The sequence below is a fragment of the Pristiophorus japonicus genome, chromosome 9, assembly GCF_044704955.1.
Source record: "Pristiophorus japonicus isolate sPriJap1 chromosome 9, sPriJap1.hap1, whole genome shotgun sequence".
NCBI lineage: Eukaryota > Metazoa > Chordata > Chondrichthyes > Pristiophoridae > Pristiophorus > Pristiophorus japonicus.
In genome coordinates this window covers 78,550,970-78,573,436 of record NC_091985.1, presented here as the reverse complement: position 1 = coordinate 78,573,436, position 22,467 = coordinate 78,550,970, and the positions used below count along the sequence as shown (strand labels likewise).

General features: G+C 41.8%; 1 protein-coding gene across 2 annotated transcripts in view; it reads right to left on the bottom strand.

The window, feature by feature from the left end:
• The window catches only part of ints7 (integrator complex subunit 7), a 79,256-nt gene that overhangs the window by 51,457 nt on the left and 5,332 nt on the right, over nucleotides 1-22,467 (bottom strand). Inside the window, exons 3-7 of one of the 2 annotated variants that reach the window (XM_070889510.1) lie at nucleotides 22,313-22,459; nucleotides 21,296-21,433; nucleotides 19,224-19,270; nucleotides 4,340-4,539; nucleotides 3,379-3,501 (exon numbers count right to left, since the gene is read on the bottom strand). In XM_070889510.1, coding sequence (XP_070745611.1) covers nucleotides 3,379-3,501; nucleotides 4,340-4,539; nucleotides 19,224-19,270; nucleotides 21,296-21,433; nucleotides 22,313-22,459 — 655 coding nt within the window. Of the gene's footprint in view, nucleotides 1-3,378; nucleotides 3,502-4,339; nucleotides 4,540-19,223; nucleotides 19,271-21,295; nucleotides 21,434-21,847; nucleotides 21,900-22,312; nucleotides 22,460-22,467 lie in introns of those variants that run through there. The other variant, XM_070889511.1, reaches the window with a different exon arrangement.

Sequence of the window (22,467 nt, the reverse complement as noted above, 5' to 3'; positions counted from 1 at the left end):
AGAATATTATCTGAATGGCGGCAGATTAGGAAAAGGGGAGGTGCAACGAGACTTGGGTGTCATGGTACATCAGTCATTGAAAGTTGGCATGCAGGTACAGCAGGTGGTGAAGAACGCAAATGGCATGTTAGCCTTCATAGCTAGGGGATTTGAGTATAGGAGCAGGGAGGGCTTATTGCAGTTGTACAGGGCCTTGGTGAGGCCTCACCTGGAATGTTGTGCTCAGTTTTGGTCTCCTAATCTGAGGAAGGGCATTCTCGCTATTGAGGGAGTGCAGCGAAGGTTCACCAGACTGATTCCCGGGATGGCAGGACTGACATATGAGGAGAGACTGGATCGACTGGGCCTGTATTCATTGGAGTTTAGAAGAATGAGAGGGGATCTCATTGAAGCATAAAATTCTGACGGGATTGGACAGGTTAGATGCAGGAAGAATGTTCCCGATGTTGGGGAAGTCCAGAACCAGGGATCACAGTCGAAGGATAAGAGGTAAGCCATTTTGGACCGGGATGAGGAGAAACTTCTTCACTCAGAGAGTTGTTAACCTGTGGAATTCCCTACCGCAGAGAGTTGTTGATGCCAGTTTGTTAGATATATTCAAGAGGGAGTTAGATATGACGTTTATGACTAAAGGGATCAAGGCGTATGGAAAGAAAGCTGTGCTGAGGTGAATGATCAGCCATGATCTTATTGACTAGTGGTGCAAGCTCGAAGGGCCGAATGGTCTACTCCTGCACCTATTTTCTATGTTTCTATTCTTTGTGATATAATCAGTAAAAATTGGTACATGTAACAAAAGCAACTTGCATTTATAAAGTAACTTTTACATGAAGAAATACCCCAAAGCTCTTCAGAAATAACTTTAGGAAAACAAACACTCAGCATAGAAAGGGCGAGACTAGGATGGGTAATCAAAATCTTGGTCAAACATATGGAGATTGGAGGATTTTAAAAAGGTGAAGAAGTGCTGAGGTTTAAACAGGGAGTTCAAAAGAGTACAACGGAGGCAATTGAAAACTCTGCCACCAATAGTGGGGCAAAGGGATGGCGAATGCATAGAAGCCCAGAACAAAATGTTTGAAAGGGAACACAAAGCTGGACCAGATTGCAGCGATAGGGTGAAGCAACAGCAATGGCGATTTATAGGCAAGGACAAGGATTTTGAATTTAACGCAGTTGAATACAGGGAGCCAGTGTAGTTCAGGGAGGATGGGGGTGATGGGTCAGAAGGGGGCTTGTACTCAAGATGTGAGTGACATTGACAAGGACACATTTTTTGTTCATCCTTAGTTGTTCTGAGAAGATGGTGCGGAGCTTTCTCCATGAATCACTGCAGCCCTTGTAGTGATGGTTCTCCCAAAAAAGATGCTAGATATGGATGTCTAACACTTAGTGTGGGACATGATGCATACAGCGGAGCTTTGGACAAGTTGGAGTTTATGGATGAGACTGGCAGGCCAGCAAGAACATGGTCAACTATTTGAGTCTGGAGGTGACAAAGGCATGCACAAGAGTGGAGGGATTAAAGCAGGCAATGTTAAACAAGGGGAAATAAGCAGTCTTGGCACTGGAAAGGATGTGGAGTTTAAAGCTCAGCTCATGGTTGGACAGAACATCAAAATTATGACTGAGAAACAAAGAATGGAATCAATGGCAAGGGAATTGAGACTGTAGGATGGGGTTTAAAGATGTTGGAGGAAAGTGTAACTCGGATATCCAACACTTGATGTTGGAGGAGTTGAAATAACAAGAGGGTGTTAAGGGTAATACGGTTTTATGTTGTGCATACAGACTTTTCAAAGGCATTAGATAAAGTCCCACATAATAGACTGGTTAGGAAAATTGAAGTCCATAGGATTATAAGGGCAATTGGCAGCCTGATTACAAAATTGGCTAATAGATGGAAAGCAAAGTTGTGATAAACTGGTGTTTTTCAGACTGGAGGGAAGTGTACAGTGGTGTCCCCTCAACGTTGGTATTTGGACTACTGCTCTTTTTGATATATATTAATGATTTGGACTTGGGTATAGGGGGCATCAATTCAAAGTTTGCAGATGCCACAAATCTTGGAAACGTAGTATACAGCGAAGAGGAGAGCAACAGACTTCAGAAAGACAGACTGCTGAAATGAGCAGAAAAATGAAATTTAATGCAGAGAAATGTGAAGTGATGGATTCTGAAAGGAAAAATGAGGAGAAACAATATAAACTAAACGGTACAATATTAAAGGGGGTGCAGGAACAGAGAGACCTGGAGGTTCACACGCACAAATCTTTGAAGGTGGCAGAACAAGTTGATAAAGTGGTTAAAAAAGCATATGGAATTCTTGCCTTTATATGTATATAAAGAGGCATAAAGTATAAAAGAAAGGAAATTATGGTAAACCTTTATGAAAGACTGGTTATGTCCCAGCTGGAGTATTGTGTCCAATTTTGGGCTCCACACTTTAGGAAGGATGCCATGTCTTTGGAGATAATGGAGAAGAAATTTACTAGAATGGTACCAAGAATATGGGACTTCAGTTATGTGGAGACTAGAGAAGCTGGGATTGTTCCCCTTCGGGCAGAAAAGGCTTAGGGGAGATTTAATAAAGATGTTCAAAATAATGAGGGGTTTTGATACTAAGCAGAAACTGTTTCCACTGGCAGGAGGGCTGGTAACCAGAGGGCACAGATTTAAAATTGTTGACAAAAGAACCAGGGGGGAGGTGCGGAGAAATTACTTTATGCAGTGAGTTGTTATGATCGGGAGTTGGAACTAATTGTACAGCTCTTTCAAAGAGCAAGCACAGGCATGAATGGCCTCCTTCATTGCTGCATGATTCTATGAGCAGTCTGATAATGTTGGAGAGGTAATGTCACAAAATAGTTAAATTATTTGGAATAAAATGGGTTTATTGAATTTCAATTAAAAGACAGGGATTGCTGAGGTAGCATGTTTGAGCTGCACAAAGGAGGGAAAGTGGAAAGCATTATTCCCAAGTCATGCTGATGTGCCTTGCTGATGTAACTGGTTCTCAATAGCACTGGTACACACCAGCGAGCATTTATCTTGCTGTTGCTCCAGGACATAGATAGTTAACATGGCCAAGGAGAGAACACAGAAGGACTTGAAACCCAGACCAAAAAAAAAGTATAGCAAAGCACAAAGAATGCTCACACTAGGCATCATTTGTGACAGGTATATTTTTCTATGCCATGGTAACGAGGAATTTTATGAATAACTTTTATAAGGATTATCTGGCCAAGAGGAGAGACTGTGCGTGGTTAGGACAACTAACTTTAACCCAGTTTGCTTAAGGACGCCTCAAAGCATTATGCCAAATTAATTCAGACAATCATTTCTCCGCATTCATGCTTGGATTTAATCTGACGGTACCTGAATGTTATCTCTGCTCCACATGTGCGGTGTTTTGTTAGCCAACAATTTCAGATCCTGAACAGAGAGTCGCTTTACAGCTTTTCTGGGGTCTTCTTTCAAATATTGCAGCAAAAGCTGAATCTGTTCAGCACAAAGGTAAAGTATTAAATAACAAATTAGTCACAGCCTACAATATACCACATTTTCAATCTTAAACCACAATACTTTCTTTAAAAAGTGTGTCAAAATTCTAAGGAAAGTTTGCATACAACACACATTTTCACAAATGCGTTTCATTGTCTACAAAATCACCAAACCACTTGCGTGAAACAACAGTTTGTTTGGGTCTTTACTCATGTTTGTAGAATAAAGAGATCATTCTTCCTTTCCTCCTGCACTCTGCAGGCTTTTAAATCAGAACTCTGATCACCTAACCATTGCTTCTCTATTTATCCCATCTTCTCAACTACTCGCTTCAATCTTAGTCGTGTCCTGCATCATGGGTGGGATATGGTCATTCAACTAGGTTTCTCAATATGGTTTTAAAAAATTTCAAGGCAGCCTTGCAGCAAATCCCATGCATAAAAGCCTGCTGGTGCTAATTACAGCAAGGGAGACACCTTGCCATAGTTAATACCATAAACCCGCAACACTTGTGTATCCTCAATTGCTGAATAGGTCACGTGCAGTTTGCACTGCTGGCAAAATAACCGTACAAAGATCAGCAAAAGGAGTTGTAAAAAATAAAATGGTTCATTTTATATTGTAATTTAGTGCTCCTGCAGTCCCAGTGGATAACAGCGCTGACTTATTTTAATGGACAAAAAAAATGTCAGGTTACCTGCCCTTGATTTCCTACCATTAACCCAGCTGAGATGTTAGAATTAGACTGATAAATATTTAAATTAATTAAATACACAAAATAAACTGTACTAGAAGTTTTCTAATGAATAAAGGCTCTTTGAAAGATGACTCTTACCTGCTTTGGGATATCAACCAGTGAAGCTGCAGCGAGTTGCGTAAAAGTATGTAGGGTGACTACCACCATCTTGGTTGAAGGGTATAATGCCACTAGTTGCTGAAGGAGGACTCGGGTGCTGGATGCGAGGGTGGCATCATGATGCATGTGTTGCAGAATAGGGATCAGCTTTAACTTCAGATCTACAGGTGTAGCTAGTCCTGGAAAACAAAGATTTAAATAATTAAGACCAAGTTATTTTTTTCATGCCTTCAGTGTTTCTCAAATGCAACAACTGCCATACATTTTGGACTAATACAATGAGGGGGTGGGGGGGGAGGGGGGGGAAGAAATAGGTAGATAGAGGATGCTCGAGTCAGACAACCAAAAGGCACAAGCTGGGATGCAGAGCCAGATGGTACAGAGGTTGATGGGAGTAAAATTCTACATCAGAAAGTTATTTTTTGCACAACAGTCATGTAGCTTTATCGGACACTGGTTCGCCTTTGTCACTGCACAGTTGCTCATTTTCAAAGCTTCAAGTTGTAATCCTCAAACAGCTTTTCTATGTAATGAAAATGTAACACTAAAGACAAGTGGGGCCTTCTTCATTTCTCAAATTATATACATCCACAGGAATACAGCTTAGCTTAGTTTGATTGCTTATGGATCCCCAGAACCTAAGTGCACACAAGAAAATGTCATTATGATATTCCAGATAAGTGATATCCCACATGGTCACCATCTTCATACTTTATAAAACCCCAGGGCTTAAAGGAGGAAAGAGTTGTGGAGAGGCAGAGAGATTTAGGGAGGGAATTCCAGAGCTTAGGACCTAGGCAGCTGAAGGAATGACCACCAACGGTGGAGCATTTAAAATTGGGGGTGTTCAAAAGACCGGAATAGGCAGCGTGCAGAGTTCAAGGGGGTTATAGGGCTGGGGGAGATTAGAGATAAGGAGTCGTGAGGCCATGGAAGGATTTGAAAACAAAGGCATTGCTTAATTGGGAACCAATATAGGACAGCAAGTGCAGGGAGATGGGTGTGCTGGATTTGGTGCGAGTTAGCACACGGGCAGCAGAGTCTATGGAGGGTAGAACTAGGGAGGCTGACTAAGAGTGCATTTGAATAGTCAAGTCTAGATGATAAAGGCATGGATGAGGGTTTCGGCAGCAGATAAGTTGAGGTAAGGGCGGAGACGGGCGATATTCAACTTTGTTATTAACTGGCACTTGTGTAGCGGGAATGTTACCTGCCACTTTTTAGTCCAAACCTAGATGTTAACCAGGTCCTGCTGCAATCTGGCATTAACTGCTTCATTATTGGAGGAATTGTGAATGGAGGTGAACACTGTGGAATCATCAATGAAGAGCCCCACCATCTGGCAGAGGTAAGGCCATTGATTACGCAGCTGAAGATGGTTGTGCCGAGGATGTTTCATAAGAACGTAAGAAATAGGAGCAGGAGTGGGCCATTGGCTCCTCGTGCCTGCTGTGCCATTTAATATCATGGCTGATCTGATCTTGGGCTCAGCTCCACTTCCTTGCCCGCTCCCCATAACCCTTCACTCCCTTATCGTTCAAAAATCTGTATCTCCACCTTAAATAATTTCAATGACCCAGCCTCCACAGCTCTGAGGCAGAAAATTCCACAGATTTACTATCCGCTGAGAGAAGAAATTTCTCCTTATCTCAGTTCTAAATGGGCGACCCCTTATTCTTAAACTATGGCCTAGTTCCAGATTCCCCCACAAGTGGAAACATCCTCTCTGCATCTACTTTGTTGAGCCCCTAATTATCTTATATGTTTCAATAAGATCACCTCTTATTCTTCTAAACTCCAATGAGCATAGGCCCAACCTGCTCAACCTTTCTTCATAAGTCAACCCCTTCATCTCAGGAATCAACCTCGTGAACTGCCTCCAATGCAAGTATATCCCTCCTTAAATAAGGAGACCAAAACTGTACGCAATACTTTAGGTGTGATCTCACCAACGCCCTGTACAGTTGTAAAAGGACTTCTCTGTTTTTATACTCTATCCCCTTTGCAATAAAGGCCAACATTCCAGTTGCCTTCCTGATTACTTGCTGTACCTGCACACTAACTTTTTGTGTTTCATGCACAACGATCCCCAGGTCCCTCTGTACTGTGATTTTGTAATCTCTCTCCATTTAAATACTAATTTGTTTTTTTATTTTTCTGGCCAAAGTGGATAATCTCACTTTCCCACATTATACTCCATCTGCCAAATGTTTGCCCACTCACTTAGCCTGTCTTTGTCCCTTTGCAGATTCTATGTGTCCTCCTCACAACTTGCTTTCCCACCCATCTTTATATTAACAAACTTGGCTACATTACACTTGGTCCCTTCATCCAAGTCATTAATATAGATTGTAAATAGTTAAGGCCCCAGCACCGAACCCTGTGGCACCCCACTAGTTACCGTTTGCCAACCAGAAAACAACCAATTTATCCCGACTCTCTGTTTTCTGTTAGTTAGCCAATCCTCTATCCAAGTTAATATATTACCCCCAACCCCGTGAGCTTTTATCTTGTGCAGTAACATCTTATGTGGCACCTTATCGAATGTCTTCTGGAAATCCAAATACACCACATCCCCCTTTATCCACCCTGCTCGTTACATCCTCAAAGAACTCCAGCAAATTTGTCAAACATGACTTCCCTTGCATAAAACTATGCTGTATCTGCTTGACTGTATTATGCTTTTCCAAATGTCCTGCTACTGCTTCTTTAATAATGGACTCCAGCATTTTCTCAACGACAGATGTTATGCTAACTGGTCTATAGTTTCCTGCTTTCTGTCTCCCTCCTTTTTCCCTCAGGAAATCCTCATGTAATGTCCTGAGATTGTGATGACTGGTCTCCAAATACCACAACCACCTTCCCTTGGTTCAGGTATGACTTCAGCCACTGGAGGAATTCCCTTTAACACCTGCTGCCTTCCATTTTGCTAGGGCTTGTTGTTGCCATACTGCAGTCTAATGTTGTCTTAATGTCAATTGCTTATGCAGGTTAAAGAAACAACTGTTTTGCACACAATGTCGTCCCACAAACAGCAATGAGAAAAATGATTAGTTAATCTATTTTTGGTGGTGTTAGTTTAGTATTGTAATGAGTTTGTTCTTCTCTCTACTAATTTTATATCTGAATAAACCGAATTCACAATTTAAAGCCTGAGATGCACTTGTCCATCTATTAAGAGATCTGCAGATACAGATGACTTTAGAATAAGTTTAGTGAGCTTATTAATGCCTCAAGGGTTTTATTATTCACTCTGGACACACAACCTTCCAGGTTACTTGGTGTTTCAGTTGATAGGAAGCATATGTTTGCCAACGAAAGAGGTCCTTTGCACTCGGCATCAGAAAAAAGTATCTAGTGAAAGCCCAAAGTGAACCTACAACTTTTGACTAAGAACTGAGACTGCTACTAAGTGAGGAAACTGTCATTTTTCTCTGTCTGCTCATATCTTTTCAGCTACCTACAAGATCAGGTAAAATGCTTGCAAAAACTGGTGTGTCCAGGAAAAGGAGGCTATTCAGCCTTCAGGCTGATTTGGCTTCTGTCTCAGGAAAAGCACTGAAACTGGTTGCTGCTTGGAGAGGCAAACGGGCCTGTCTTCATACACCTCCATTCAATTTTGTGTTTTACACAAGATATTCTACTCTGGTGCAGCATTACCGACCACTCCCATAAGCAGACCGTGTGACCTGGATACCTGCCTAATATCGAGGTAAACAATAGTGAGACCCAGAGAATGCTTTCACCTGCTTACTGGATTGTACTAGATACCACCAATTGATGCTGTTGGTCTTCATTAAGTGGACTGAATATACACTACCAGACCAGGGCTCAGGTGAAAAACCAATATATTTAACACAGACCATAAAGCAAACAGTACTCATAATGAAAATGTATTTACAGGAATTAACAAAATTTGCTATCCTTCATGTGTATAAATCAACAAAGATACTTCGTTCAAGCAGTCTTTCAACATAACTGGATGTCTGAAATGGGTGCTCACTTCTTTTAAGGAATCAAACTAGCCCAGACCCCTGTTGGATGTAGAATAACTGATGGTCTGAAGCCCTGAAGCCACAGTTAAGCTCACAATTGAAATTTCTGGCCATGGTGCTGTCCAAAGGATCACAGCCAATCATCCCGCACCTGCTCACAGGTCTCTGATACAGTCTATCCCTGCTTGGTTCTTTGAGCTCTGCCAGATAAATCTTCTGAATGCATATCAGAACAAAAGACATTAATAAACTCTAGAATGATTAAACGTGCAGGCTGGTTGCCTGCCATTCTGCAATATTCAAACATAGACAAGTTTTGTAGAACCCCATGGTTCAGAAGCTTAGAAACAAAAAGCTTGACAATTCAAGCCAACATGTTACATAGAAACATAGAAACTAGGTGCAGGAGTAGGCCATTCGGCCCTTCGAGCCTGCACCACCATTCAATAAGATCATGGCTGATCATTCACCTCAGTACCCCTATTCTGCTTTCTCTCCATACCCCTTGATCCCTTTAGCCGTAAGGGCCATATCTAACTCCCTCTTAAATATATCCAATGAACTAGCATCAACCACACTCTGCGGTAGGGAATTTCATAGGTTAACAACTCTGAGTGAAGAAGTTTCTCCTCATCTCAGTCCTAAATGGCTTACCCCTTATCCTTAGATGGTGTCCCCTGGTTCTGGACTTCTCCAACATCGGGAACATTCTTCCTGCATCTAACCTATCCAGTCACGTCAGAATTTTATATGTTTCTATGAGATCCCCTCTCATCCTTCTAAACTCCAGTGAATACAGGCCCAGTCGATCCAGTCTCTCCTCATGTGTCAGTCCTGCCATTCTGGGAATCAGTCTGGTGAACCTTCACTGCACTCCCTCAATATCAAGAACGTCCTTCCTCAGATTAGGAGACCAAAACTGAACACAATATTCCAGGTGAGGCCTCACCAAGGCCCTGTACAACTGCAGTAAGACCCTCCTGCTCCTATACTCAAATCCCCTAATTATGAAGGCCAGCATACCATTTGCCTTCTTCACCGCCTGCTGTACCTGCATGCCAACTTTCAATGACACCCAGGTTTCGTTGCATGTCTCCTTTTCCTAATCTGCGGCCATTCAGATAATATTCTGCCTTCGTGTTTTTGCCACCAAAGTGGGTAAACTCACATTTATCCACATTATACTGCATCTGCCCACTCACCAAACCTGTCCAAGTCACCCTGCAGCCTCTTAGCATCCTCCTCACAGCTCACACCGCCACCCAGCTTAGTGTCATCCGCAAATTTGGAGATATTACACTCAATTCCTTCATCTAAATCATTAATGTATATTGTAAATAGTTGGGGTACCAGCACTGAGCCCTGCGGCACCTCACTACTCACTGCCTGCCATTCTGAAAAGGACACGTTTATCCCGACTCTCTGCTTCCTGTCTGCCAAACAGTTCTCGATCCACGTCAGTACATAATCCCCAATACCATGTGCTTTAATTTTGCACACCAGTCTCTTGTGTGGGGCCTTGTCAAAAGCCTTTTGAAAGTCCAAATACACCACATCCACTGGTTCTCCCTTGTCCACTCTATTAGTTACATCCACAAAACATTTTAGAAGATTTGTCAGGTATGATATCCCTTTCATAAATCCATGCTGACTTGGACCGATCCGGTCACTGCTTTGCAAATGCGCTGCTATTTCATCTTTAATAATTGATTCCAACATTTTCCCTACTACCGATGTCAGGCTAACCGGTCTATAATTACTCGTTTTCTCTCTCCCTCCTTTTTTAAAAAGTGGGGTTACATTAGCTACCCTCCAGTCCATAGGAACTGATCCAGAGTCGATAGACTGTTGGAAAATGATCACCAATGCACCCACTATTTCTCGGGCCACTTTCTCAAGTACTCTGGGATGCAGACCATCAGGCCCCGGGGATTTATCGGCTTTCAATCCCATCAATTTCCCGAACACAATTTCACGCCTAATAAAAGGATTTCCTTCAGTTCCTCCTGCTCATTAGACCCTCGGTCCCCTGGTATTTCCGGAAGGTTATTTGTGTCTTCCTTCGTGAAGACAGAACCGAAGTATTTGTTCAACTGGTCTGCCATTTCTTTGTTCCCCATTATAAATTCAGCTGAATCTGACTGCAAGGGATCTATGTTTGTCTTCACTAATCTTTTTCTCTTCACATATCTATAGAAGTTTTTTGCAGTCAATTTTTATGTTCCCAGCAAGCTTCCTCTCATAATCTATTTTCCCCCTCCTAATTAGACCCTTTGGCCTCCTCTGCTGAATTCTAAATTTCTCCAAGTCCTCAGGTTTGCTGCTTTTTCTGGCCAATTTAGATGCCTCTTCCTTGGATCTAACACTATCACTAATTTCCCTTGTTAGCCATGGTTGAGCCACCTTCCCCGTTTTATTTTTACTCCAGACAGGGATGCGCAATTGTTGAAGTTCATCCATTTGATCTTGAAATGTTTGCCGTTGCCTATTCACCATCAACCCTTGAAGTATCACTCGCCAGTCTATTCCAGCCAATTCACGTCTCATACCATCGAAGTTACCTTTCCTTAAGTTCAGGACCCAAGTCTCTGAATGAACTGTATCACTCTCCATCTTAATAAAGAATTCTACCATATTATGATCACTTTTTCCCAAGGAGCCTCGAACAACAAGATTGCTAATTAGTACTTTCTCATTACACATCACCCTCAAGTTGGTTTCTCGACATATTGGTTTAGAAAACCATCCCTAATACACTCCAGGAAATCCTCCTCCACCGTATTGCTACCAGTTTGGTTAGCCCAATCTATATGTAGATTAAAGTCGCCCATGATAACTGCTGTACCCTTATTGCACGCATCCAGAATTTCTTGTTTGATGCTGTCCCCAACCTCACTACTACTGTTTGGTGGTCTGTACACAACTCCCACTAGCATTTTTTGCCCTTTGGTATTGCGAAGCTCCACCCATACCGATTCCACATCATCCAAGCTAATGTCCTTCCTTACTATTGCATTAATTTTCTCTTTAACCAGCAACGCCAAACCACCCCACTTCCTTTTCCTTTCTGTCTATCCTTCCTGAATGTTGAATACCCATGGATGTTGAGTTCCCAGCCTTGGTCACCCTGGAGTCATGTCTCCGTGATGCCAATTATATCATATTAGTTCATTGCTGCCTGCGCAGTTAATTCATCCACCTTATTATGAATACTCCTCGCATTGAGGCACAGAGCCTTCAGGCTTGTTTTTTTAACACACTTTGCCCCTTTAGAATTTTGCTGTAATGTGGCCCTTTTTGCTTTAGGTTTCTTTGCCCTCCACTTTTACTTTTCTTTTTTGTATCTTTTGCAACTCTTAGCAATAACAGAACATTTGGAAAAGTAAAATTTGGTCAGGCAAAGTCATGGATTTATGAAGGGCAAGTCATGTTTGACAAATTTGCTGAAATTCTTTGAGGATGTAACGAACAGGGTGGATAAAGGGGAACCAGTGGATGTGGTGTATTTGGACTTCCAGAAGGCATTTGACAAGGTGCCACATAAAAGGTTACTACACAAGATAAAAGTTCACGGGATTGGGGGTAATATATTAGCATGGATAAAAGATTGGCTGACAAACAGAAAACAGAAAGTTGGGATAAATGGTTCATTCTCTGGTTGACAATCAGTAATGAGTGGGGTGCCGCAGGGATCAGTGCTGGGACCCCAACTATTTACAATCTATATTAACGACTTGGAAGAGGGGACCGAGTGTAACGTAGCCAAGTTTGCTGACGATGCAAACATGGGAGGAAGGGCAATGTGTGAGGAGAACATAAAGAGGCTGCAGGAGGACATAGACAGGCTAAGTGAGTGGGCAAGAATTTGGCAGATGGAGTATAATGTTGGAAAGTGTGCGGTCATGCACTTTGGCAGAAAAAAAAAATCAAAGATCAAGTTATTATTTAAATAGAGAAAGGTTGCAAAGTGCTGCAATACAACGGGACCTGGGGCTACTTGTGCATGAAACACAAAAGGATAGTATGCAGGTACAGCAAGTGATCAGGAAGGCCAATGGAATCTTGGCCTTTATTGCAAAGGGGATGGAGTATAAAAGCAGGGAAGTATTGTTACAACTGTACAGGATATTGGTGAAGCCACACCTGGAATACTGCGTGCAGTTTTGGTTTCCATATTTATGAAAGGATATACTTGCTTTAGAGGCAGTTCACAGAAGGTTCACTAGGTTGATCCTGGGGATGAGGGGGTTGACTTATGAGGAAAGGTCGAGTAGGTTGGGCCTCTACTCATTGGAATTCAGAAGAATGAGAGGTGATCTTATAGAAACGTATAAGATTATGAGGGGGCTTGACAAGGTGGACGCAGAGAGGATGTTTTCACTGGTGGTGGAGACTAGAACTAGAGGGCATGATCTTAGAATAAGGAGCCGCCCATTTAGAGCTGAGATGAGGAGTAATTTCTTCTCAGAGGGTTGTGAATCTGTGGAATTCACAGCTGCAGAGAGCTGTGGAAGCTGGGACATTAAATAAATTTAAGACAGAAATAGACAGTTTCATAAATGATAAGGGGATAAGGGGTTATGGGGAGCGGGCAGGGAAGTGGAGCCGAGTCCATGATCAGATCAGCCATGATCTTATTGGATGGCGGAGCAGGCTTGAGGGGCCTTGTGGCTTACTCCTGCTCCTATTTCTTATGTTCTTACCACTCAGCAGAAACTACCCATAAAATTATCACATATGCATAACCCTTCAATACCATGTTTGGGTTTTAAGCTAATGTACGTTCAAAAGGGCTAGCTATTTTCTGAGTGAGTCGAAATCTTTTCACTACTTGTGCTGTTACTAGTCAAAAAGCATCCAAATTACTAGTCTAGTACAGGCAAAAGTGTTCTGTTATCTTGTCATAGCCCCAATTCCTGAAAATGTACCAAGTCAATGTATTTGCCCTGCGGCAAAAAGCAAGCAATCAACAAAAGGGGACCGAAATTGGTCAATGCATAAGGTTTATATTTTAAATCGTGTATGAGGTGGATGAGTTCTTAATTATGAACCTTTTTTTTTTAAAACTAGTTTTGGGGGTGTATCGTTTCAAACCGCCGGCATACTGCCGGAGATAGAAGGGGACAAAATTGAGCAATTTTTTTTTTTTGTCGTTATGTAAGCGATCTGCAGCGGGCGGTATGTAACCTAGTAGTCGATCCAAATCGACTCTCCCTTCGATGGACGGTGCGGCACTGAACTGCGCATGTGCGATTTTATTTTCTAGGGTTTTTTTTTAAACAGAAGCGTTTTACCCGCGATTTTGGGGGTCAGGGGTCACCCGCACATGTGCAGTGAGTTGAAGAGGAGGGAGAGTGAGAGAAAGAGCAGCAAGCTAGTCGACGGGCAGTTACTTTAAAAACACATTGCAGAGTTAAAAAAATATTCATAACTGATAATTCTAGTTTGAAGAATAAGAATAAGACAAAGCAAAAATAACAGAAATATGGAAATATTTTTTAAAATCCAAGCGCAGCAACATTGAAAAGGACGGGAGGTTGAGGGCGCCCGTCTTCGACAAGACGGAGTTACCTGCCCTTCAAGAATATCACAGAGATACTCCGAGCTAACGAAGGGTGGTTGTGGAAAGCTTTCCCTCCAAAGGAGTACAACAGGATATGGGACGAGATCAGGGAGGCTATGCAACGCACCGGAGAAAAGTGCCATAAGATGTGGAACGACCTGGTGAGGGTGGCAAGAGTAAGTAATGATTTTATTTATACACACCCCACCCTCGCCATGTGCCATGTAAATTCCATGTCACAGAGATGATGTTATTTATCTTAAGGTTACGGCGATGGATTTGTGCTTTCAGGCAATTACAAGAGGATCAACGCAATGTTTTTTAATGTGTGTGTGTGTGACCCTGTGTGTCTGCGATGTTACATGGATTGAAGATTTTTACTTTACTTTACTTTACTTTCTGCAGAAGAAGACATCTGCAATAGCAGCCGATCAGCGGTGTACAGGGGGAGGACCCACAACCCAAGAGCCTCTGACTGAAATAGAGATCAGTGCCCTGTACCTGGTTGGGGATAGCAACTGTGCCACCACTGGCATTGGAGCTGACCCACTCACACAGAATGGCAAGTTGAATACAATCCAGTCTGTGTTGCAGTCCTGTCATGTCATGTAATGTAATGTAAGTTTATTGCACTGTAATGTTGGCCTGATGTGATGTACTGCAATGTTGGGGGCATGTAATGCAATGCATACATGTATCGTCTGTCTGCGATATGTAATGCAGTACTGCAGCAGTGCTGGACATTTAAGTAAGACTGCGATAAGTCACTGTACTGTGTACTCATGTAACCCTGACCCCTCCCCTGGTGTCAGGCATTTTTAAATGTTGTTTTGTACTTCCAGACTCGGGACGATTCAGACCACACTGACAGAGACCCCCACTGCCTCCACCTCTGGCGTCACCCAGCCCTCTCCCGACTTCACCACTGGCAGAGATGAGGAAGACGAAGCATAAGAGGAAGAGCCGCTGATCCTGGAGCCAGTGGAGATGGGGGTGGAGACGGAGGAGGATACACCAGCACCAAGTGGGCCAGCTGGAACATCCGCCACCACGGAGTTTGTATTCGGGGGATTCCCCCATGGCTCCTCTGATTCTGCAGGACCAAGTGGTGCGCAGCAAGGCACCCCCAGTGTTGCAGTGCTTTTGCCGCAGCGACGGAGTTTGGTGCAGAAAAGGTTGGTTGCTGTAGGCGTGTACCAGGACATGGTGCGTCTGTCACAGGCCAGCGTCGACATAGGTCGAGAGCTGCTTAAGGCCATGACTACGATAGCCGCAAATATTGCGGCGCTATCAGAGCGGCAGCCAGAGGATATGGCGCGTATGATCACTGCGAGGAGTGGACTGCCGACGCCGTCGAAGCCATGCGGCACCCCCCCCCCCCCCACCACCCCTCATGCCATAGTAGTCAGATCGACAGAACCTGAAGCCGTGCCTTCTACATCACGAGCTTTTCTTGAGGCCCCATTTATTGCGCCTGCAATGTCTGACTCCCAGTGACAGCAACAGTACTCTGGGTGCGGTGCTGCACACCATCTTGGTACCATCACGGGGAGGTCTGGGCTCACGGGCTTTGGGAAAGGGAAGGGTGGGAGTAAGAAAGAGGGTAATAGTCCCAAGGGTGGTGTAGCACGCAGTCGAGGTCATGGTCGAGGACAGTAAAGGGTCTTTTGTTGTACTTGTTCATTGAATAATTGGTTTGATTTATTAAAGTTTATTAAAGTTGTAAAAGTTGCTTATTAATTAAAGTTGTTGTGAAAGTTGTTTATTAATTAAAGTTGTTATTAAAGTTGAGAATTATTTTATAGTTATAAGTTTTACAAAATTTTTTAATTGTTGTATATTTGACATTTTTACATAAACGTTTGAATTAAATTTAAGCATTCTTGTACAGTGTCAAACTTTTGAAGGTAACAGTTATCAGGGTCCCAAAATGCAGCTCTCCACATTCAATCAAAGCGTTAATTTATAAACCTTCTCACATCTGGTTCCTCCATTAGACAGGAAGTCACCAATACAGGCTGAGATAGTACAGGCCCCATTCATTTTAAATCTCCACAATATTTTTCAATGAAAAAAAATAACTAAAATGCCTTCTATCTTAATAAGTTACTCAATACCAATAAAAATACCTTTTCCACTCTAAATCGCACTGTAAAGTCACTGTTCACCTCTGAAATACAGAGGTGCTGCTTTAGCTGACAGTTCCCAATTTCCAAAATGGCAGCTCCGTGCACTCCGCCCACTTAACATCGCGTAAAACTGCCTTTTCCAGGACGGTATGCAGCTGCGGTGGTTTGTCAGCGGCATGCGATGAAAATCGGACTTTTTAGGCAGTATGCGGGCGGTCCTGCACGGTGGACAGTGTGCATACCACTCAGCGGTATGTCAATTATGAAAATTCCACTGAGCGGTATGTCGGCGGTATGTAGGTGTTTTTTGACCAAAATTGCATTTTTGGGTGTAATGTCGACCAATTTCGGGCCCCAGGTACTTCCATGCTGAATGTTCAGATTCAAATGATGGTGCCGATGTCATAGTTCTCTTTTCCACTTGCTTCATGGCAATGACCTTTTGCAAGCCAAGATTATGCAAAAAAGGATAAATGTATTTATATGGACAAATCAGGTTGCAATCATCGTGGATACCTAGATGAGCATATACCACATGCCTCCTTTGATCCTACTTTTTATCCATTAGATAGATTTTTGGACTCTAGGGGAATCAATGGATATGGAGGTCAGTTGGGAAAATAGAGTAAATAGAGTTGAGGTCACAGTTCAGCCATGATCTTATTGACTGCCAGAGCAGGCTCAAAGGGCCAGATGGCCTACTTCTGCTCCCATTTCTTATGGTTAGAACTAGCAAATAGCAAGACATGGCTACGTCCTTTAAGAAAAGTTCAATTAAAGCTCCCTTGTCTCGCATAGTTGGCAGATAGGGTGTAGCTTTAAGGTGTGAGTTTTTGTAATTGTGAAATCCAAGTAATAATACCCCAAAGAATATTAGCTCATGCTTGCTTTTTTCTTAAATTTCTTTTGACTATGAATCCATGGACTGTGCTAATCGACATCAGGCATGAGGTTCTATGAGCCAACCATTGAAGTACAAATATGCAGAGATGTTGCATCCTAAAATATGGTGTGACCACAGAGAGGCACTTTATGAATACTGGATGCTGAGGATAACTATCCCCTGGAAACTGAACCCAAGAAATCTCCAATGGCTTTTGTGTATGGCAATATGACATCTTTTGGGTTTATGAAAACTGATTAGTTCTCAGGCAAACTGTCTGGATATATGGTTACATCATCTTGAATTTCCCGTTTAAGTTATTAGAATCCTGGTATAAACTGGAATCACTTCCTCCCAGTCACTGCCACCCTCCCTCGACATTTAGGAATATTTTTTATCCTCTCCTAATCAGGGTGTATTCTTTCTACAACCCAATACTAGTAATTAGTCTATACCAGCTTCAAATTAATACAGGCGGCCCCATACCAGGAATCCAGCTTTGGGGGAATATTTAATGAGCCATTGATTTGATTCCTGAGGCGATCTGGATCAGAGAGGCATCTCTAGCGTAGATAGCAAGACACACTAGAGTATGATCCCTGGGGACTCCAGAAGTGTCACAACAGACTGCAACATGGCTGGGCTTTGCTGTAGCTGGTCAGATGATGTTACAAATTCAGGTCTGTCATAGATATCTGCTCAAGTTCAGTGGCTTCAGTAGACTCCATAAGCAGCCTGAGTGTCTTACTTTTATGGGAGTTTACTCATACTGTCCTATGTCTAATTGTACAATCATGTATCGATGAACATAAATAAGGGCATCTCATTGTGATCTGCAGTGGATAGTCACATCTTTCGCACTTCTTCAATCCTTCCATAGGTGGATTGATAAATATTTAGAGAGGAGGCCAGATACGAATCATTAAACTCCTTATTTCACAGATTGACAGTTATGACCAGACTCACTTAATTCAATCAGTATGACTTATCCTCGTGCAATACAAAATAACCACAGAACTGCAGATCTTACTTCAATTAAACAAGATGGCTTCTAACTATCCTCCAGAATTTTTAACTTCTGCTTCAGTGAAAACCCTCACAACTTTGACACCCCTTGCAGCCTTCCCGTTTCGCAAAACCTCCATCTCTTTCTATTTTATCTCCCATTTGCTTATAGGTAGGGATAGATACTCCAGCACAAGCTAACAAATCGCATATTGCTTAGCCTTTAGTAAAAACAACTTCTGTTTAGCATAGCAACCAGCTGACATCTAGATGCCTTTTTAAAAAAAAACATTAATATACTTTGCTTAACAAACCCAATATTAGTAAGTATATTTTTTTCCCCAAATCATTTCTGTTGTAAAATGGCTATAAATTCCTGAAACTGGACAAGGGAGCTTTTAAAAAGATTATGTTCTGCTGTTTTCTCTTCAGATTCCAGTTGCACTTCTATCTTCCCCCCCTGCCCCCACCCCCCCAAAAAAGAACTTTCCTCATTAAACAGCAGTTATGATCAGCCATGATCTTCTTGAATAGTGGAGCAGGCTTGAAGGGGCATATGGCCTACTCCTGCTAATAATTCTATGTTCTTATGTCTCCCACTTGCCTCTCATATCATGTCCCTTTACTGAAATAATCAATACATTTTTTTTTTAGCATTTTTAGAGCCCAGGGAAAGACATCAATCAGCATGCATCAGGTCATCTAACCCTAAAATAGACTGAAGGTTCAGAAAGACTTAGAGGAGCAATGTGGCTCAGAGAAAGCAGTTACAATATAGAAAAACTAGGCCTGGTGGTGTGGGAAACACCACTACCCCAGCCGAATGGTCTTCCCATAATGTTTGCGCTGAATATGCAGTCATGGTCCCAATTGGTGCTGCTAGAACACTCGTGGGTGGGAAGAAGATATGGGAAAGAACAAATAGGCTTGGGTCCTGGAGATAGAAGTCTGAGGCAATGGAAGGGCCAGGGCCTGGAAGGAAGCAGGCAGGTTGACTGAAGAGCGAGAGTGAGCATGTTGGCTGTGGAGTGGAAAACTGGCGCACGGAGCAGAACGGAACATTCAAGCGGCGCAGGGAGCACAGCACTGCGATTAGGAATGGAGCACGGTTTGGTCTCTGGTAGTCATGTGACTGGTGTATTAAGGTTATCTGGTAATCACATAACCAATGAGATGCGCGAAACATAAACCATGTAGATACAACTTTTGTCTTATAACAAACAGATTGGAGAGACACCTAACTTAATATATTAACCCTGAAATTTGATTCTTTATCTAAAAATCTTACCTTCAATCATTTCACCAATTTTGTTACAAATTCCAGCAGCAAAATCTCTGGTGGGTTGTGGTGGGGAGAAACAAAATGGAAATGGTTACAATCACGCACACTTAACAATTTTGTAAATGAAAATGCTGAAAGTAGCAGAATTTTTATTCATATTTTAACAGACTCCTCAACTTGTCCTGTCACTTTCAAAGAATTGTGTACTAAATCTCAGCTCGCTCTTTCCCTGCACTTTCTTTTAGTTTCTTTTAGTATTATTTAGTTTATATTGCCTCTCTTCATTCTTCCCATCAAAATGCATCACTTGCATAAGAACATAAGAAATAGGAGCAGGAGTAGGCCATTTGGCCCCTCGAGCCTGCTCCGCCATGGTTGATCTGATCTTGGCCTCAACTCCACTTCCCTGCCCGTTCCTCATAACCCTTGACTCCCTTATCATTCAAAAATCTATCTCCACCTTAAATACATTCAATGACCTCTGCATTAAATTTTATCTGTCATGTGTTTGCCCATTTCACCAGTCTATGTCCACCTGAAGTCTGTTACTATCCTCCTCACGGTTTACTACATTTCTGAGTTTTGTTTCATCTGCAAACTTTGAAACTATGCTCCAATACCAAGTCCAGGTCATTAATATTAAAAAGAGCAGTGGTCCCAATATCGATACCGAGAAGACACCACTATATACTTCCCTGCAGTCTGAAAAACAACCATTCACCACTACTCGCTGCTTTCTGACTGTTAGCCAATTTTGTATTGATGTGGCCAGTGAACCTTTAGTCCCATGGGCTCCAATTTGGCAAACTAGTCTATTATGTGATATTTCATCAAACTCCTTTTGAAGGTCCATGTATACATCAACCGTCTCAGTTACATCAAAGAATTTAATCAAGTTAGTCAAACACAATTTGCCTTTAACAAATCCGTGCTGGTTGTCAATTATTAACCCATATTTTCTGACGTGCCAATTAATGTTGTCATGATTAACGTCGGCAGTGGGAAAACTTTGAGATAGAGTGACTGGCCTGTAGATGCCGAATTTATCCCTCTCCCCTTTTTTGAACAGGGATGTAACATTTGCTATCCTCTGATAAAGAACGTTCTCGTGTTCACACTTCAGGCATTTCTTCACTCTTCACAATATTATTTTCCCCATCTATATTAGAATAAATGGAGTCCCTCATTATCATTACTCTACAGTTTTGTATCTTTCCAAAATGTGCATGCAAATTTGCTCCTCTATCTCCTTCCCATGGTTTGGTGGCCTATAATATACACTCAGCAGCATAACAATTCCTCTATTCTTCCTTAATTGTAACCAAATAGAATCAGCTTTTGAATCCTCAAGTACACCATCCCATTCCAGTGCTGTAACAGCATCTTTGATCAATATTGCCACCCGCCACCCACCCCCCCCATCTTTCTTTTCTTCCCCATCATAGAAACATAGAAAATAAGTGCAGGAGTAGGCCATTCGGCCCTTCGAGCCTGCACCACCATTCAATAAGATCATGGCTGATCATTCACCTCAGTACCCCTTTCCTGCTTTCTCTCCATACCCCTTGATCCCTTTAGCCATAAGGGCCATATCTAACTCCCTCTTGAATATATCCAATGAACTGGCATCAATAACTCTCTGCGGTAGGGAATTCCACAGGTTAACTTTGTAACCAGGAATATTAAGTGCCCATTCCTCTATTATTGCAACTATATCATAATCCCACGTGCAATTTGTGCCTGCAACTCACAAACCTTATTTACCACCCGCCATGCAATTACGCACATGCACTCGAAACCCATCTTAGTCTGCCTTGCATTTCTCCCTGTTTAATCTCTATTTCTGAACTACACTTTATTGTAATGCTATTTGTATTTATAGTCTCTGGAGGGTTACAGAAAGTACCTATGTATATTATCAGTTTTGCTGAGGGCAATTATATTTAGATATATATGTCTATATGAATGAATGTAAATGATCTTGCATCTCAACTAAATCAGAATTGAGATGTAATTGTTCTAAAACATCAGCTTTGTGGCAGATATAAATGACACACAAAAGGTCTAGCTGTACTTACTTGGATTGTGCAGAAAAATGGGCGGCAGCAAAAACGGCAGCTTCCACTTCGATATTATCATGTGAATCTAAACTTTGCCGAATGCTATGATGAGCATTTTTTCTGTCAGGAATAATAGAAGCCATACTTCCCAGCATTCTGCAAAAGGACACAATCCAGTGAATCATATTTTCACCGATTAAGTACACAATGATTGACATAAATACAAATGCATGCACACACATGAAAATAAATAACAGCTATCTTGTCAGCCTGCAAAGTGGGAATCTAACATGGGGATTACATTAGTTTATAGATCACAAGAGCATTGCTTTTGTAAGTTAGAATGTTATCAACCCAGAAACTACATTAGATGACTTGAAATCTCGAAGATATATTTAACATAAATAATAGTTGGGAAAATTGTTTATAGGTTATGGTCAGTTGATTTTTTTGAACTCACACCAAAGGAATAACTGTAACATCAGTACAGTACTTAACGTTCAAGAAGTAGATTGCAGATGAAAACGGAAAAATTATCTGGCAAGTATATACTAGACAGATGACTGTTACCTGGACTAAGTACCAAGCCATAATCCAATCAAAGGGTGTAGATGATATCAACTGTAAGAGAAGAACTTGATTGGGCTTACAATTGAAAGAAAACTAAAATAAATCACCTTAAAATTACCCCTTTAAAAAATATATATTTATGCACTACTATTTTATTCTGTTGAGGCCAGTTTTTTTAAGCAGTGGCTGTTAGTGTAAGTTGATTGAGAAATAATTGGCAGTTGATTACTGGGAAATCCTATGGCTAATATGTCATACATCTCTTGCAATAAATAACATACTCAACAGCTTTATCAATTATCACAGTTACAGAAGTCAATGTGACTACCATGCGGTTTACTTCCCGAATGTTTTGTACAATTTTGATTTACTTACTTATTTTGGCTAATTATCCGTAAAGTCACCACAAATACAATTGGTTCAAAAGCACAGCAGGTTTTGACCCTTTACTGAAATTTTGCTTACCGGAGAGTGATGGCTCTGGCCACTGGATCGTTGCTATGGATGACTGAAAAGACCCTTTTCACAAACTCGTCAACATTCAAAATTTTCTCCAAGTGCTTTTCACTCTGCTGTGTCACCTTCAGTACACACAATCTCAAAAAGTTGTTTCTAAAGAA